General features: G+C 39.6%; 3 protein-coding genes across 6 annotated transcripts; all 3 read right to left on the bottom strand.

The window, feature by feature from the left end:
* Positions 1-35: 35 nt before the first annotated feature.
* mrpl35 (mitochondrial ribosomal protein L35) lies at positions 36-3,504 on the bottom strand. Its single transcript, XM_085142808.1, has 4 exons — positions 3,398-3,504; positions 3,063-3,228; positions 397-541; positions 36-311 (listed from the first exon to the last, which is right to left on the bottom strand). The coding sequence occupies exons 1-4, from the start codon at positions 3,426-3,428 to the stop codon at positions 123-125; spliced, it is 531 nt and encodes a 176-aa protein (XP_084998934.1). The 5' UTR covers positions 3,429-3,504; the 3' UTR covers positions 36-122.
* A 3,017-nt stretch (positions 3,505-6,521) lies between these two features.
* LOC146496425 (uncharacterized) lies at positions 6,522-11,972 on the bottom strand. 2 transcript variants are annotated; one of them, XM_085144156.1, is made up of 9 exons: positions 11,610-11,972; positions 10,345-10,518; positions 10,031-10,169; positions 9,825-9,913; positions 9,363-9,426; positions 8,151-8,239; positions 7,923-8,035; positions 7,683-7,839; positions 6,524-7,303 (listed from the first exon to the last, which is right to left on the bottom strand). In XM_085144156.1, exons 1-9 carry the CDS (start codon positions 11,656-11,658, stop codon positions 7,146-7,148), a joined length of 1,032 nt encoding a protein of 343 aa, XP_085000282.1. In that variant the 5' UTR covers positions 11,659-11,972; the 3' UTR covers positions 6,524-7,145. The 2 variants fall into 2 exon arrangements, with proteins under 2 accessions (XP_085000281.1, XP_085000282.1); XM_085144155.1 differs by lacking the exon at positions 11,610-11,972 and having other exon boundaries at positions 6,522-7,303; positions 10,345-11,596.
* Positions 11,973-12,456: 484 nt separating this feature from the next.
* cfap99 (cilia and flagella associated protein 99) lies at positions 12,457-16,603 on the bottom strand. Of its 3 annotated transcripts, none has more exons than XM_085144153.1 (16): positions 16,495-16,603; positions 16,029-16,152; positions 15,807-15,951; positions 15,633-15,727; positions 15,450-15,556; positions 14,855-15,032; positions 14,655-14,735; positions 14,426-14,494; positions 14,261-14,347; positions 14,092-14,180; positions 13,774-13,978; positions 13,537-13,678; positions 13,299-13,450; positions 12,955-13,160; positions 12,686-12,866; positions 12,457-12,599 (listed from the first exon to the last, which is right to left on the bottom strand). In XM_085144153.1, exons 2-16 carry the CDS (start codon positions 16,140-16,142, stop codon positions 12,534-12,536), a joined length of 1,917 nt encoding a protein of 638 aa, XP_085000279.1. In that variant the 5' UTR covers positions 16,143-16,152; positions 16,495-16,603; the 3' UTR covers positions 12,457-12,533. The 3 variants fall into 3 exon arrangements, with proteins under 3 accessions (XP_085000279.1, XP_085000280.1, XP_085000278.1); XM_085144154.1 differs by having other exon boundaries at positions 16,480-16,584; XM_085144152.1 differs by lacking the exon at positions 16,495-16,603 and having other exon boundaries at positions 16,029-16,473.
* Between the last annotated feature and the right edge of the window lie 1,465 nt (positions 16,604-18,068).

Below are 18,068 nucleotides of genomic sequence, written 5' to 3'. Positions count from 1 at the left end.
GTATTTGCTTTAAAAGAAAGCGTACAGGGAAAGTATGGGAAAATGTGATGATTTATTTGACACATATACAACATCATTACATTACAAGCAGAAGACAAGATGTCATTACGTGAATCAGCAAATTAGGGTTTGAGGTTGACCCGATCGTGGTACTTCAGGTATGGATCATCGACGTACCAGTTTCTCCTTTTCCAAAATGAGGTTGTCATTTTATCTAAAAGCTTGCATTGTGTTTTGCTACAGAATACGATCTCTCTGAGGCGCTTTCGTCTGGCAGGTTTCTTCTTCCAGAGCTTCTTCTTGTATCCAGCCTGTTCATATTCAAAATCAGGAAGTTTTATTTAACACGTTACCTACAATTAACATATGATTCAAGCAGCTGTAACACATACAAACCTTGCGTCGGATCCAAAGGCCACAGTGCAGCCTCATGAACCTATCTGTGACAGATTTTACACTCTTTCTCTTCCCCTTCTTGACACTATAGTAAGTCAGACGTCTGCTTGGCTGCTGAGTTAGACTAGGAACAAGTGCCGACACCCTGCAACAACACAGAGAAGCAGAACAGCTGTTACAAAGAACATACTTACTTTGTACACCTGTTCACCAGCTTGTTAACACAAATATATAATTATCCACTCATATGGAAGCAACTGAGTGGCTTTTGTCATGTAGAGGACGTACTGAAATTAAAATAGAGCATCAGAATGAGGAAGAAGTGACTCTGAACATAGTTGCATGGTTATTTGTGTCAGAAGGGTCAGAGTATTTAAAAAGCTGCTAATCTGCTGGAATTTTCCCAAACAGTCATCTCTATGGTTTACAGAGAATGAGCTAAAAAAGAGAAAGTATCCAGTAAGCAGCAGTTTGGGTGGAAATGCTTCAACACCAGAAGTCAGAGGAGAATGACCACTGCTACTGTTGCTTCAACTTGGTAGGAAAGCAACAGTAGCTCAAATACCCACTATTTCAGCTGTGCTGAAGAGCATCTCTGAACAGGGAACTGATGCTACAGTTAATACTGGGTCACCAAAATTGGACAACAGAAGACAGGAAAGAGCTTGCCTGGTCTGATGAGTCTTGATTGTTGCTTCACATTGAGATGGTAGGGTCAGAATATGAGTAAACAACATGAAAACAGGTCAAACTGCCGTGTATCAACTATTGACACTGCTGCTGATGTTGGAATAGTGTGGGGATATTTTCTTGGCACATTTTGAACCCTTAGCACCAACTAAGCTGAGCATTGCCGCTGACCACGTCCCTCCCTTTCTGACCTCTGTACTCATCTTCTGACGGCTGCAGGATAAAGCATCATGTCACAAAGCTCAAATCTTCTCAAACTCATATCTTTGAACATGGCAATGAGAATGACTGTATGCAAATGGCTCCATCATCACCAGAGTGCAACTTTGGGATGTGGTGGAGCAGGAGACTCACATCATGGATGTGCACCAGACAAATCTGCAGCAGCTGTGAGGTGCTGTCATGTCAGTAGGGCTGGGCGATATATCGAGTTTTTTAAAAAAAAAAAAATTAATATAGATATATTTTTATACAAGATATAAGATGTGACCCATATCCTTTATATCGATATATACGTTATAATTATAGTTGTGAAGCCGCAAGTTTGCCTCTCTTTCGTCCACTTTTGTCTCTACGCAACATTACTCCGCCTCGCCTCTCTCCTTCACTGAACACAACTCCCCCTCCTCCCCTATAGCTTAACCTGCAGGCAGCGACAAGATGAACACGGCAAATCTCCGTTAACGAGTTACTGCGCATCGCCCTGTGCGTGGGGTTGGACGGCGTCAACGTGTTAACGAGCTAACCACGCTAACGCCATGCAGCCCACAGGGCCTGCACAGCCTAAAATCCTTTCATTTTCTCAAAAGTTGACAGCACGCCTTATGTATGAATTCTGGTTGTGCTTGATGACTGCAAACCGATTTTATGTGGTACACAGCGCTCAGCAATCTGTCAAAAAATGTTTTAGTACGACTTTGGTAAGCTACGGAGCTGCACCGCTTGATGGATTGTCGGAGCATTACGGCTACTGAGGAGCCTCGCGTAGTAATACGCACTGTGCTTCAACGTAATATTACCGTATTGTGTGTATAAGGACCATAAATGGCACCTGAAGCGGATTTCAAACTCCAGGCTGTCAGTCACGCAGTAGAAGTTGGGAACAGAGCAGCTGTGAAATTTTAGTTTACATTTTGACTGCACAATTGTGAGCTTTTTGTTATGGACAAAAACAACATAGTTTTCTTTTATTTATGGAGCGTTATTATTTAATAAATGCTCATAATTTATTTTTGAGTAGTTTTTTTCATGTACATCCATGCTCTATGTTAATAAAAGTGCATGTGTGACATCTGGGACACAGCTTTGACTAAGAACTCTCTTTTTGTTCTTACTTTATGGCTTTAAAAAAATATCGAGATATATATCTTATATCGCCATCCAGCTAAAAAATATCGAGATATGAATTTTGGGTCATATCGCCCAGCCCTACATGTCAGTTCCCAGCACATCATCGAATCTGTTTTGCCTTTATAATTAAGGAAATTATGAAGAAAAAAAGGGAGTCAAAAGGGTGTACCTAACAAAGTGGCCAATGAATACAGCATAAAATAAATAATAGAAACGTCTATTATTTTTCAGACCCGCTGCAAAGTGTTTACATTATAAAGACTCTGTGATGCAGCTGTTGAAGTCACATTTTAGTCATCTCAGTTTTTTAGTGTTTTATATCCGAAATAAAGACGCCTTTTGCCAACAGTATAAACAAATAACTACAAAACGCCCCCAGCGTGGAAAGCAGGTGCTGTGTCACTGCAAGTCGTCTATGCTGTATTTAATAAGTGGGCCGGCTGTCCACTACCAACAAAAGTGTCACAAGATGAGATTAGCTCGTATTATCAATTCAGTGAAACGGTTTCCTGGAGGAAAAGCTGTACCTAATCGTGATTAGGACGAACAATAACCTAGCCTGTTACTTTGGGGAGCTTAATTACTCAAATGCACCCCCCTCATATTTCTATTCCTTCACTCCTTACCTCTGCAGTATGTTGTAGCGTGGTGTCTGCCACACTGTACCCTCGAGAGGAGCACGGACAGCGGCTGTAAAAGAACTGTAGAGATGCGCAGACTGGACGAGGCTGGAGAACTGACAGGTCTGTGGTGTCAGGGCACATACAGACACGGACAGCGGCCTCAGCAGCCCTGTTGTCAAACACAAGGACGACAGAGAAACACATGAATATAAAACAGAATTCAGCTATTTCTGTATGTGTTACTGAACAGCAGTGCTCGGTAACACACAGATGATAAACATGCACCGCATCAAGAGGGTGAAATAAAACTGTATTAATGTCAAACTGCAGTTACACACCGGACAGCCTCCTTGCCAGGGTGGCCGCCATGTTTCCTCCTGAACGCCCAAGTAAGTACGGTGGCCCGTTAGGACAAACCTTCTTGTTAAAAGCATGAAGTTAAGTTGAAGCGACACAGCGCTTTACCGCCACCTAGTGAAGGACATGGTTGGCTGTGCTGTGCAGGATATGGCGAACCAGAGCAGGCTAAAAAGAGAGAGAGAGAACCATTCAAGTCATTTTGAGACAAACCAAACATATAAAATGTGAATAAATCGCATATGAACACATTTCAGTGTAATAAAACATGTTTATAGACAATACAATACTGTACATAAGGTTGGTTCTTTAAGACTGGCCTAAGTAAGAGTTTTACCCCTGTCTGACGAGCTTAAAAAAGCTTTTGCTTTTGTTTAGTAAAAAAAAATTATGTATAAAAACATTTACAATAAAATACCTAGTATTTTACTCTGCCATTGCTTTTGTAAAATATCATTGTGTAGGTTTAACATAAATTGAGTATTTCTGTGGCACTGTTAATTTATGTCCTTTATAACTTTTCAATATAACTTTTATGTATTACAGTAATCAAAAGATTATCAGGCACTGCACCACACTACACCACATTTTATCCAATACAAATGTATTAAATACTCCTGTATTCAGTCTACTTGGTGTATATACAGTATGATATGTAGCTTCCAGCTGTGTCTGTCTACATAGCTGTCACATTGTAAACATGAGATCCTGAGATTTGCCATTTTTTCACATTCTCCTGTTGAACTTTTGCATAATCTGGAAAGAACTGTTCATTGTTGGAAGACCAAATCAGTATTTCAGTTTTCTTATTTATTTAGTCTGGCAAATTTCCCCGTACCTACTGAACAGATAGCCCATGACAGAAATGTAGCTGGAGCAAATATCCACAATCTAGATAGCTAAATGAAATAGTGATTGATGTTCTTAATAACGCCTGTGCTTTCCCTGCTATGATTCATCAAAATGACTGCTGTGCATAGGGCTGTGTTGTGCAGTAAATATAATTATGCCACAGCATCCATCCATTCATCCATCTATTTTCTTCACCAGCTATACCAGCTGACACCTGGCAAGAAGTAGTACATCCCGAACAGATCACCAGTCAGACAGCGAGGACACAAAGGGACAGACAAACCTATCATGTACATCTTTGGACTGTAGAAGGAAACCCATGGAGGCACAGACAGAATATCCCAACTCCAACACAGTGGTTGCAACTGTCATAACATTTCAAGGCAGAACACTGACACATATATACAGTATACAACCTGCAGCAGTGACCTGTTACAGATAAAACTAGCAAAAGAGGATTCAAGTGCCTGATTAATGTTGAGAATAGACTGTGATAGTTCAAAAAATATTTCCATGACTAATTTCTAAAGAATTGATTGATTCATACTTCTGCGGTTTTAGGCATCCTCAGCATCAGCCTGACTCCCTGATGGAAGGTGTCAGGCTGTGGGGGGTTGTAACGGCCATCTGTTCTTCCTGAGGTCCGCAGTTCTCTCCAACTGTGTATCTGGTGTTGCAGGAGTACTGCAGAATGATCTGGGGAGTGATCAGAACCCCGATGGTACAGCGCAGACATGTCAAACTAATTATTCATGTGAAAAAGCCCAGTAACTATATGAAAAAGAGGAGCAATTTCAACAGAATATCTAAATTTTCCTGAGAAAAAACATTTTCTGCTGTACTAAATGAAAGAAATCTGACAAGCACAACTCTTTGGGCTTAAACTACAAGAATTTAATCAGTAAAATTACAGAGAAAGTTCTGGTAGCTTGTTGCCAAGACTGTCTGTAATTATAGAACAGAAGCTTTTTTATTATTCTTGTAGAGCCATTGTAAAAAAAAAAAAAAATATATATATATATATATATAGAGAGAGAGAGAGAGAGAGAGAGAGAGAGAGAGAGAGAGAGAGAGAGAGCAGATAACAGGAACTTTTCTGTCATTTAATTGTTTATTTATTACTTAACTACTTTTTTGTGGCATGAATGGCCATGGTGGGGGAGGACTTTATCAGTAGGAAAAGCTTTAAAACATATTTAAATAATAAAAAAGACATTTTAAAGTCAAAACCTATGCCCTGCTTCACAATGTCTGAAGCTGTCCAGTGAGCAGCAGAATCTTTGCTGGGTCAATTCTAATCCTGAGGTCTTATGTTTGACACCTCTGGTATAGCGTGATGGCTAAGAGTGATCGAAAAGTGTCTAAAACCCTTGCTATCTATCTATCTATCTATCTATCTATCTATCTATCTATCTATCTATCTATCTATCTATCTATCTATAAATAGCCTACACGCATTATACAACCAAGTCAAAATATGACCAAAAAATGAAACATTTCAGAGCTTTTAACTAATTTTACTTTCAAAGCTTTGTAGACAAGCGACGCATGTAATGTCAGCTGTGGTAATTATAAAGAGCTGGTTAAGACAGTGTTTGCATTTCTTAATTCTCCGCTTAGCAGAAGACAGTATAACACCACATTCACAGCATACAGGAGCAAGAATTGAACAACAATTAAAACACAGCCTAAATTACACTTTCTACACACTAATGGAGGGTATAATATCACCAGATTTACTTGAAGGCTGTTATAAAAGCACTACTCTTTGCTGCTGGCAGGCCATTGTACTGTCACTGTTTGTCTTTGATAAAATACACTACAGTTTTGTGTTGTATGTTGCTGAAAGGCAGTTGTTATTACACATTCTGTTCTGATATTAATTACGTTGTTTTTCTTGGTTAAATTAGCCAGTCTTTCAAAATGTTTTGAAATCTGTGAAATGTGAGCCTTTCTTGAGTTTTAAAGTTGTTTATAAAAAGTTTACATATTTACATATATATATTATTTGAATTAATTACACATATAGTGCATGCAGCCAATCAAAGGTTTTGAATATGGAGAATCAGTACTTGTTAAAAAGTATTTTAATTTTTTTTTTTTAAAAGTAATTTTCCTCCAGTAAATAAATTAATATGAGGACACTAATGATAACAGGTGCTATTACTTACAACCTATTAATGGTCATTCGAAATAAATTACTTTATACTGTCCCAGCATCCATCCATCCATCCATCCATCCATTCGCTTCCGCTTATCCTGTCCCAGCATATTAGGACAAATTATCAAGACAATATAGATTTTTTTTTCATTTATTTTAAAGCTAGTCCACAATATAACATAGCATTTGAAAAGGGTTAGAAATCAGAATATTTTATTTTCGTCTAAAACATACAAATATAACCTTAAAAAGCAGTTAAAAACCTTTAAGCAAAAGTATCTAAAAAGCGATAGAATTAAATTAATTTTTAAAAAAAAAGTATCATCCACACTTTACACATAATCACTGAGACAACAGATGTTAATGTAAGTGTACTGACACAGGAATGCAAAGTAAATCAATTACCTTGTTAAAAAAAAGTGCTTTTCATAAGTGAAAAAGGCTTTACATTTTTTTACATCCCTCACCAAGCAGAGGGATGTATGTTGTTTTCGTCATTCCAGCGTACCTTTCATAATCAAATAACCTCACTTACACAAGGAATGTTTTTCTCTGAGTGGAACGATTGCAACAGGAAGAATTCACCAAAGAATCAACCTCCACTGGCCAGTGATTCATTGCAATTGACAGGCTGGTGGTTTGTCAAGGTGTAGTCTCTAGAGGGGAAGGAGGGAGTTTTATCAGTGTTTCAGTGTCTCTTCTTGTATCTTAGTGCTTCACCAGCCCGCATATACAGGTTCTGCGTCACAGGGCAGGCCATAGTATCGTCCTTGAGGTCGCTCTTTTCGTAACAGTGGAGCCCGGGCTACTGTTAGCTCTCCGTCAGTTTCTCTTCGTCGACGTAAAAGCATTAAAATGATAAAGAGTAAGGCCACTGGAATAAAAAACACACAGACATATATGATAGAGACACGCACATCATTACAGGCATACATAGAGTGCTTTAGCATGTGACCATGACTCCTAATTCAATTCATTATATCTTTATTTGAACCACCTGACAGGACTGCATTTAGCCATAAGAATTGAGCTTGAATTAACATGGCTCATTTACAGTTATTATATATCAATAAACAGGACTATAACTGAGTCAAGTTACTGAAAATGCAGTTTGTTTCATCACTTTTTCCTTTTTTCAATTCATTTGAATGTGAATTTTACAGAAAACAGGCAACTTTATGACCCATTACAATACCAGACACAAAAAATAAATAAATCGCTCGGATCAAACAATCGTTGTTAGTATTACTCACCCCCTCCTCCAATAACTAACAAAGCAATAGTGACAGGAGCCAGTTCACAAGTGTCCCCTGCTTTGCGGAAGAAAGTCTCCATGCAGTAGCCCGGAGCCAAGCTGCCCTCTGGACAAAAGGCATCACTTGGACACTGAATGGGGTTCACGTCGGGACTCTGAGAGAATAACATGCTCTGTCGCTAAATATCTTTTAAATGCACACGCATGTATTTCATCAGAGAGAGTGTGGCGCACTCACAGGGCAGTAGTGATTCTCTGGGCAGATATCACAGCTTTCCTGGCCCCAGTGGATCTGAAAATAACCACTGCTGCAGATTTGACACATATTCTGACGGGCGGCCTTGTACATACCTGTTCAAAAATCACACATCACTGGGATGGAAAGCAATTCTTATCTTTCTCTATTGCAAGCCACAGCAAACACTCACACAAATGACTAAGTGACAGCCCATTTAAGATAGTTTACCTGGCCGACATGGAGAGCAGTCCTTAGCGGCAGTCTGCAGAGCTTCTGTGCCTCCAGGACACATCTGGCACTGAGTACAACCCGATGAGCTGTCAGGAAAAAAACAAAACATTTATAGCTGTAAAATACATGTGAACACTTTGGAGCAGGTCTACTCAAAGATCCTACTAATAATATGAATGGTTGTTGTCAATAGTTAACAGTTAGATCAGTGGATAAAACAGTGACTACTGGAGAAATGTTTTGTAACTTGGTGGTGGCAGGAGGTAATTCATCAAACTAAAAAAATAAAGAGAGGCCAAGTCCCAAACACTATTTTTAGCATCTGTAAATAACATATGGAGTCGTGGCTGTGAGACATCACTTCCTATCATGGCAGCAGCCCAGGAACCTGCTGGCAGACGCTGGCAGTGAGGAGATAGGCTTTCAGGCTTGGCTGGCAAGTATGGACAGACTAAAAAGGAATATCGCTTTTATTAGTGCAGAAACAAACTTGCAATCAGCCCTAGGAAGTGCTTTCAGCAGGCAAAGAGGTCACCAGACTCTCACAATGAAGCCTTGAAGCTCTGCCAATGGAGAAGTATGACTATGAGTGTTTAATGACTGTCAGTTTCTAAATGGTAAAAAATAAATCCACAGATCCAGAGAAGGAGCTAAGATTGCTGCTCTTTTACACCCACAGTTTAGCTGTGATTAAGAATCTTGCAAGACGCCTCCCTGTGAAGGTTATTTGGGACACGTCATCTAGACCGCGTGAGCCTACATATCCTATCTAGTCTGGAAATTCTCAAAAATAACCTGGGAAAATCCAAAGGAGTATTAGCCCCCTGTAACCATATCTCAAACTGTAATGGAGTGATAATGCATTTTTGTCATGAATCAAAACTACATTCATTTCAATAAGGGTCATATAAACCACTTAAACAGGGCTGTGCATGCCATTCGTGACTTTGTGCCAGCTGCAGATTACTCAAAGCAGACACTGTGTAGCTAGTCCTGTGTGTGTCTGTGCGTGCGGGTGTGTTTGTGTGGCGTGCAACTGTGCAGGCAACTAAGAACCATGAGATGAAAGCATGTGATGCTCAGTTTGGTGGTTAGATAAGTTATTTTCCAAACACTGAGTTCTGCTCAGTTACAGGGCAACAACAACAAAACAGAAAAATGGACACACAAACAGAAATGCAGTCCCAGCAGCAATCAGGTCCAACTTACTTGCAAAAATGTCCTTGTGCACATGGTTTACATGAAGTAGAATTACCCTGCGATGAAAAGAAACCTAAAAACCGAACAGAAATATACATAATTTGTGGTTTTGAGTTATAGATATCAACATATACTAATGTAGGCATATCTATAGACTTTAAGGAGACCTGTTCAAATTTACTGAGATAACCATAATACAGATATCACCTCAGAGTGACATCATACGGAAAAGCTACCAAGCAAATGTTTAGAGGAGTCTGAAGCCTGAACTTTAAGCTATTATTTGAAACCACATCCACTAAGAGGATCCATTGTTTTGTAACAGAAAATAATGAAAAGCATAAAGCGTGCCTTTCTCTTTAAGTTGTGTGTATTTTATAGCAATATTTTACATTTAAAGCATATGTCTGGGAATCAACACTCTCTGTTTTCTGATATAGAAAACAATGAGTGACTGCTAGATAAACAAACCTGGTGAGCAACTTGTGCAAGAGTCTTCACCAGTGTTATTGTTGAAGGACCCAGGAGGGCAAGGGTGACATAATGGACTTCCAGTGAAACTGAAGTGGATACAGCATATGAAAAAATTATTAGTGATGTAAACTCTGGATTTCTATTTAAAAAGAGAGAGAAAAAAAAGTGAAGTTTGAATTTGCTGGAGCAAAATTAGTCTTTACTTGGTGTAGAAGCCCCGGCTGCAAGGTAGACACTGCTGCTGTCCAGCTAGTGGCTGATAAAATCCTCTGGTGCATGGCAGGCACGCGCCAGGAAATACACACCGCCCTGAGTCAGGACAGCACGTGCACAGAAGGGTGTCTGTGGGATTGACAAAAAGTTGATTTTACTCTTCATTTTTGCTGCTTTAATATCATACAGCTTATTTTAATATCAACAAAAGCAAAGCCAGGTACTTAACAGAAAAGACATTAAATATAGCATATTTATAAATATCATAAAATAAAGACATGGCAGATGATAGTCACTGACTCACTGTTGTCGTACTGTGACCCCGGTGCACATGGCTCACAAGCAGAAAGGTTAAAAGTGAAGCAGCCTGAGGTGGTGCTGCTGAAAATCACGGGTGTCGGAGTCAGACTGGTCACATTTTCGATCAGAGTGGTATCTGTCACAGCAGGAGTAAGTGTGGTCTGGCTCACCACTAAGCCTGAGAAGGAAGGACACAATGGTATATATGCGGTCAGCTGTCTTAAAAAGGTTCCTAAGTACCTAAATGTAGTGAAAAGGTTATGGCTCGAGTGCATAAAAGCAAAAATATGTGGTATAATCACTAATAATTAATACAAACAGTGCAAGCAAACATTTTGGGGGACCCTCCTGCATACCTTTTCTTTGAATGTTTTCATTTATTTATTAGTATTGCAAATAATAACCATGATTTTAACTCCTGTCTCCCTGCATCTCTCCATGATTCAGTCTCCTGCTTTGAAATGTTGCTGTGGACTGAGGTTGAACCCTCACGTCCCTCCTCCCTAGACACGCACTGAGCTAGGACACAGCCTCAGGGACACAACAGAAGTATGAAAAATAAATGTTAGCAAGTGGATGAGTGACCTGAGAGCCAACCTTGCTGCATTGCCTTTATTAAAAGAGGAAGAACTTCTTCAATCAACTATAGCTGAAGGATTTTACAAATAGCTTATCCAACAGAGAAAGAAAGAAAAAAAAAGGTGGCTGCAAAAGCTATAGGCACGTCAGCAAAACAGAGCCTATATTGTGGTAGTAATCACATAAGCCTTGCGCTTAACTGCTTTCTTGAATAGGAGCCATCCTCCTCATGAAATGCAATTATTCAGAAAGGGGTCATATGATTTCTCAGCTCCTGTCTCCTCTGGGTTGGCAGCAGTTCTCTCCCAAATAGATGTGCTTCTTGAATTACAAGTCAGGGAGTTTGTAAAAACGGATAAAATTATATTAACAGAAATACAAAAGCAATAAGTACCACGGAAATACAGTGAGCCGGTGTATTAACTTCATTATGGTGTCCTGGTGCAAAGAAAAGTGTGTGTAATAAAGTTTTGCTTTGAACAAAGTCTAAATTACATGATGCAACAACATTAGAACTGATTCTACTGTTTCTATACTTTCAATAACAAACCATCGCCACTTTTCAGTAGTGAATTAACCTAAGGTGACTTCATGCTTTTTTTCATACTATACAGTAAATCTCTGTATTAGACCCTTGGTTTATAGGATTACCGCCGCCGTTTCGTTAACGGTACAAGCCACTCCACTTACCTATGAAACCAGCGGCGGCGATCGCAGCCAGAACTCCCCGACAGTCCATGCTCCAGATTACCGACTGCAGCCACCAAACAATACTTGTCTACAGCATCTCATCTCTCAAATGTGGCAGCGTTTCCTTTGTTTTCATAGAGTACGCTGTCAGGGGAATCAGCCCACTCATCAGTGTCATATGACAAAAAGGCATCATGTGATTTTGGTTTAGAGGGGAAAAAAACGAGAAAAATGGGCTCAATTCAAGACAGATCTGGTGTAGTTACAAGGAACAACCAACAGGGACACCACCGCCTTATTAAAACATCATGCATTAGGCTCAGAGTTGCTCCCGGTCTGCAGGTGAAGCGGTTCAAACTAGGTCCAAGCAGTAATACTCATTTATCATGAAAATTACTTAATGAATTTTCACCAAAAAAAATAAATAAATCATGACATGAATATACTTTATGTTGCTTTGTGCTAAATATAGAATATCACAGAGAAATGTTTTTGTATATTTTTCAATTCTTGTGTCTATGCTTGCAGTAGTTCTCTTTTTTGTTGTTGTGGATAGTCCCAAAAGATATGATACTTGACTCTTGGTATTTATTTAGTACAGTAAATTGGTAGCAAAACGCAGAAAGCCACAGAAAACAATATTGTTTAGGGGAAGGGAAACATTCCTCATCAGTCACGGCTGAAGGCACGCTTCCTTTTTTCATGTTACATACAGACATGAGTTTCGATAACTTTGGCAGTAATTGAAACAAAAAATAAAAAAAAGTCTTAATATCTACTCGACTGTTGCAGAAAACCAAGCAGCGATCAACATCAGTACATAAGTACAACTTCAAATGACTGCACATGTTATCCACACGTGTGTTTTATTAAATTAAACAGTCATAAGATTGCAGTGCCTGATAAACACATTTATAGCTTGAGTCAAGAAAAATTCTCTACAAGGCGGGTTAAGCTCTGCTCCAGCTCCTCCCAGCTTTTCACACTCGCCTGGCAAAAGGGGAAACAGTGAAAGGAGTTATGGATACATTTTATTTCTTCTTTCATTTCTTCTTTGTTGTGGACTTTACACTCACCTGGCTGTGTGTCCCTGTGTGTCCTCTCGTCTGTTCAGGGGCTTTGACCTTGCTTTCAGTTTGCTTGAGCTTTTGACGTTCTTGCTTTTTCTCTTCAAGCATCTTCTTCAGAGCTAAAACCGTCTCATCCTGAGCCACCACCTGCTGAATGAATTCCTTCTCGGCTTTCCTCTCCTCTTTCCTGCCACATGCCAAAACTAGCATCAGTAGCCTACATACACATGTGCACATTTCTGGGTTTGAGTATTTTTGTTTGCTACTTTCCTGACCTGATGGCCGTAGCTTGTGCCAGGACACTGCTGTGGAAGTTGATGGCATCCAGCTTCTCCATCAGCTGCTGCTTCTGTTTCTGCTTCTCCTCCAGGATGAGCTTCCGTTTCTCCTCCTGCTCTGCTTGCTGCTTGTTCTTCAGATGGGCCAGCCGCTCCTTCGTCTCATACAGCGACATTTCTCCCAGCAGCTCATGGCCTACAGTCTGACATGGGATTAGATAACTGTGTCACAGAGATCGATAACAGCATCTCAGTATAAGATACAGCACTGTGCAAAAGTCTTGATCCACATTGAAACCACTTTTTCTTTTTGCATAGTACTGTAGCTTTCCTTCACTTACGTCTGTGTCATCAAATTTCTTGAATTTCATGCAAGGAAGCGACTCAATGCAGTGAATTTCTCGGATGACTTCAAATTTGCGGCTCATCTCTGCCTCTGCTTCCTCCAGTGCTTGACGAAGCAGCTCCTGGTTCTGTTCGGAGACTTCTTTCACTGTGAAATTTGTCATGACATTGATGTGAACAGCAAAAAGAAACACGTGAAATGCCCCGTTTGACAAGCTGCTTGAGGAGGCGCACCTATGCTTTGCTTCAGCTTCTGTAACTTCTCTTTAGCTGCCTTTGAATTCTTGTGGCCATCTGCCACTTGTTGCACCAGATCCTTTATTTCCTTTTCCTCTTGCAACCTTTTCTCAGCATATCTTTGCATCAGTTGAGCGGTCTAGAAAAAGCAAACAAGCCATAAAGAAGACGACAACAAGTTTAATCCTCTGTGAATTCCTTTTATTTATTAGTTGCCACTTGGTTTTTACCTACCTGTTCTTTCTTCAGCTGCGCAGCCTTCTGATTGCGCTCCATTATACGTTTGCGGGCCAGAGCTGCCTCCTGTTCACTGATGCATGCCTCCAGGTGTCGGCGCTCAATCTTGGGCAACTGCTCCTGAAGGTCCTTCTCACGCATCTCCTTTTGCCACTGCAGGAAAGATGAAGGATCGCGCTCCCCTTGCACCAGCCGCTCAATTCTGTATTAAATACAGATGCACAAAGGACGCAACTTTTCATGTGTTTGATTTGCACTTCATCCTCGTGGAGCACTATGCAGACACCTTAGTAGCAGGTAAAAGCTGTGCTGTACCTTTGGACCTCCTCCTCCACCCAACGCTTATACAGTGCCTCCTTCCTCAGAATAGCTGCATTGTTGAGTTTGATCGGATAGCTGACAGCCTGTAAAAAATACACACATGACAGCAGATATTACACCAACATTAGGCTATCTAGAAACAGGCAGAGTACTTAGGACTTACCTTATTACTGGAAGGAGCTCCACGGGAATAAAAGGAATTAGGCTTGAGCCTTGAATCCAAGTCTTCCTCAATCTTGGACATCACTCTCTGTGGAACAAGTATGAGATGGTGTTGAAGCCAACAGAATACAAGCCCACCCTCACACACAGACACACACATACACACCTTTGTGTGCTCAGACTTCTGTGGATTTCCACATCTGAACTGTTTGATATTCGCTTCATACAGAAGCTCCTTTGGTGGAAAACAGATAAGCAAACATTTTAATGGCAGTATATGTTATTGAATTTAAAAGTATAAAAAATTTGGATAATATCTACTATTATCGAACTTAAATGTGCCAGCTGCCGTTTAACTGTTAAACATATCTTCTTTTGTATTAGATTCATTGTACCTGAGCCTTTTGATGGTTCTTCTGTTTATTCTCCTCGATTATCTGCTTCTCCTTTGGAGCCTTGTAGGTGCTGCTTGGTACCTGCATGACAAACAAGAGTGACGCACCAGGCTCTACACAGTTTACAGCTTACATTCTCTTTAAGGATTGAGGACATGAAAAGTTCTCAAAGTAAAGGACTTTATGTAACTGATACTGACTGGTTTGCATTTCTTCTGCTGTGGGATGAGCTCGGGCATGGGTAGAGGCCGTGGTTTAGGTTCGGTGAGGGCGAACTCCTGGGGCTCAGTGGTTTTGGTTGCAGATTTCTTGAGCAGATTCCCTTGAGAGATCTTGACTGCAAGCTGGTCCATGAGAATATCTATCTCAGGGCGCCACCTAAAGGACACACATGCAAACATTTGGGTTGTCTGAATTTGAAATGCTCTGCTCACAAAACGACCTCCACTGGAATACTTGTGCACATTTCTGACCAGACTGTGTGGAAACAGACTCAATGATCAATGGCATGAGCACCCCTTGGTGCCCTATTCTCTTGCATGTTCACACTGAGCCTATGTGACAGGAATGAAAGAGTCTACAGACGCTGTGCTGAACTTCATGTGACTTCAGCGTCAAATCAATCACTGAATACAGCCCTCAAAGGATTAAAAATTTTGTTTGCTACTGACTGCTGTCATGTCTTTTTGTTGTCAGTGAATTACACAATGTGTAGATTTAAGTTTTCCCTTCATTTTTTGAGTTATTATCGTGTTATTACCTAAGTAGTATTTTTGTTTATCATGCTTTTCTCACCTGAGTAGAGGCCCAATCCACTGTTTTGCCACAAAGGCAGCATCATAGATGTTGTTCCACTCATCCTGTATCCACGTGGTGAGGTTTGAGAAGAAGAAACCTAAAAACTAATTTTAAAAAGTGCAACATAAGAAAGCTGCTGATTAATTTCCCTCTTCTGCACCCAGAATTTGTGTTTCTTACCATGTGCATTTTCTTGATGTCCAGAGATTTAACAATGCTGCTAAAACACTGAAGCCCGAGGTCATCAAGAAGAAATGTGGCCAGGTAACAGATAACTGGGGAGCAACACGATCATTAAAACATGTCAGTTCTTTTATTCAGGGTGAAATCAGGAGTAGCAATGAAGTTACTCACCAACAAACTGGCTACGTTCAACTCTGGACACTGATTTTACGTGCTGGCCAAAGAAGGCATTGATGACTACATCCAGCAGCTTCTTTTGCTCAACACATCCGGAAACAACATCAAGAATGAACTTCCTCTGCAGCATGTCCATGTCCTGTGACAAAACAAGAAATACAGGCTAATCAGAAGCAGGCCTATGCATCCACTCACATTGATCTGAGTCTGACATACCTGCAGATCCTTCATAGCATCTTCTGTGAAGTCATCCAAACACTGTCTGCTAGCTCTAAACTTGTCGAGGAGCTGAACGGCTTCCTTCACAAGTGATGCATAGTTTGATGCCATCTTAAATCCACTAGAAAAGCCCACAAATAAACTGTTTATATAAGCAAAGCTCACGAATTGAGAGATGAGAGAACAAACAGTTCTCCCTGGGATAGACAAGCCAACCGGGCTGCTAATGAAAGACATCAATTCACAAAAAATATTTGCTGTCTTCGACTCATAGACAGTCTCCAGCCATCGCTGTGTTGCGTCGTTGCTTAGCAACAAAAACAGGCGTAAACAGAGATACGTCCCAGCTCGAAATGTTAAACGAGGAATGCTTTAGCAAAAAAAATAATTATTTAGATTCAAAAGAGGCGTTTTATTATTGTTCAGTTTAACATATTAAATATTTCACCGTTTTAATCCGTACAGATTAACAGAGTGCCCTCCTCATCCTTTGTTGGCGTCCATAACAATAATAATGACGTAGCGTGTTGTGACGTCTTGCCGGGGCTGTGCTGGTCTTCTGCTGCCTTCATGTGCTTTTGGAAATTCTACAATTGACAGTGAACCGAATGAAAGTTCTTGGCTTGTGCTTTAAAAAATGATGGTTTTACAAAAAAAAAATTTGTTTCCTAGCTTACCAGGGGTTTTACGTTGTTGATATATGAGGTACAAAAGCTAATTACTGGGTAAATCACATGCAAACTGGGTTTTTATTCTCAGAATCGAGCATATGATTTCCTGGTTTAACCTGATCATCATAATCATATTTCTTAACCGGAGTGAAAACAAAGTCATTTGTTGAATTTAAATGAGGAAATACCAAGCTAAGCTTATGATAAATCTATATGTGATGTATTAGAAAACAGAAAGTTGAAATGACTCCAAAATAGCTTCTGGACAAACACACACTGCTGATGGTAATCATGTAATACAGGCGAAAGCTAAGGAATAACCTGGAAGTGTATTTTGAGTGAAAATTGTTTTCCCCACTGATATTTTCTCTCTAATCTCTTTTACAAATCTAAAAAATGTGCTTAATTTGCTGCTCCTCATTTGGATGGTCTTTTCTGCAAAGAATGGCATCTGTACACATCCTAAATCATACATTTATTTGATGAAATTTCCTTGTATTTGCCTGACATTTGATTTTAAAGTTAAAATTAAACAACATTGGGCTACTGTATTGTTTTTCTCACACAATTGAGTTATAAAAACTTAAAACCTCCACTACTCATACTTAAATCTATGCATACACTATTAATACAATCTAGATAAGGGGGGGTGGAGGGGGTGGGGGGGTCAAACCCAATTTCATCTCAAGTGGGCTGGGCCAGTGAAGCTATTGCATAACATTTTAAGAAGATAAAAATGTTAAATAAATCTTTCTTTTTTTTTGTGATTTATTGAATATACTGTAACAATTTACAGATTGCAGATGATGATGATGGGTTTTTGTAAGCCAAAAAAAAAAAAAGTTTTACATCTTTTTGATGTCATTTGACATCAAATGACTTTTTTAATTTTCCACCAGGAGCAGCAGGGGATTTTCTTGGGAAATGTGAATAAGTAACACAACTGGAATATATGACAGGTCAATTTGACACACTTCCTCTAGATTCTAAAATTATTGTAATGTAGTAAATTCACATTTGTTACTTAGGTAACAGAAAACAACTGTCATTAGTAAACTTTTCTTATCTGTTGCTTATGTTTTATTACATGAAGAAAAAGAAAGTACACCATCTTTAAATTTGAAGGGTTTACATATTATCAATAAAAATAATATGGCCCTCACTTAGTCTCAAGATGAGGTTAATTCATCCTGGGATGAATAGCAAATGATGAGATATTATGCTGTATTTATCCAACCAAAAACGAAACCAAAGGGCAGCTGCAGTGTGTGAAGAACTAAGAGACTCTTAAAACGTCCATAGAAGTTATAATCATGGTTAGAAGTTTACATTCACTCATCATAAGCTTAAAATAGTAATGTCGTGG

Source organism: Neolamprologus multifasciatus, chromosome 19 (assembly GCF_963576455.1).
Source record: "Neolamprologus multifasciatus chromosome 19, fNeoMul1.2, whole genome shotgun sequence".
Classification (NCBI taxonomy): Eukaryota; Metazoa; Chordata; class Actinopteri; order Cichliformes; family Cichlidae; genus Neolamprologus; species Neolamprologus multifasciatus.
This window is presented reverse-complemented; position numbering and strand designations above follow the sequence as displayed.

Coding starts and splice junctions, on each gene's coding strand:
- mrpl35 (XM_085142808.1), bottom strand. CDS start 3,428: ATGGCGGCCACCCTGGCAAGGAGGCTGTCCG. Junction 3,229..3,397: donor CCTGGCAAGGAGGCTGTCCG/GTGTGTAACTGC, acceptor GTTTGACAACAG/GGCTGCTGAGGCCGCTGTCC. Junction 312..396: donor GCCTTTGGATCCGACGCAAG/GTTTGTATGTGT, acceptor GAATATGAACAG/GCTGGATACAAGAAGAAGCT.
- LOC146496425 (XM_085144155.1), bottom strand. CDS start 10,615: ATGCACTCGAGCCATAACCTTTTCACTACATTTAGGTACTTAGGAACC. Junction 10,170..10,344: donor GGGGTCACAGTACGACAACA/GTGAGTCAGTGA, acceptor TCAATCCCACAG/ACACCCTTCTGTGCACGTGC. Junction 9,427..9,824: donor TTGCACAAGTTGCTCACCAG/GTTTGTTTATCT, acceptor TTCGGTTTTTAG/GTTTCTTTTCATCGCAGGGT.
- cfap99 (XM_085144152.1), bottom strand. CDS start 16,268: ATGTCTTTCATTAGCAGCCCGGTTGGCTTGTCTATCCCAGGGAGAACT. Junction 15,952..16,028: donor ATGCTATGAAGGATCTGCAG/GTATGTCAGACT, acceptor GTTTTGTCACAG/GACATGGACATGCTGCAGAG. Junction 15,728..15,806: donor TGAACGTAGCCAGTTTGTTG/GTGAGTAACTTC, acceptor GTTGCTCCCCAG/TTATCTGTTACCTGGCCACA.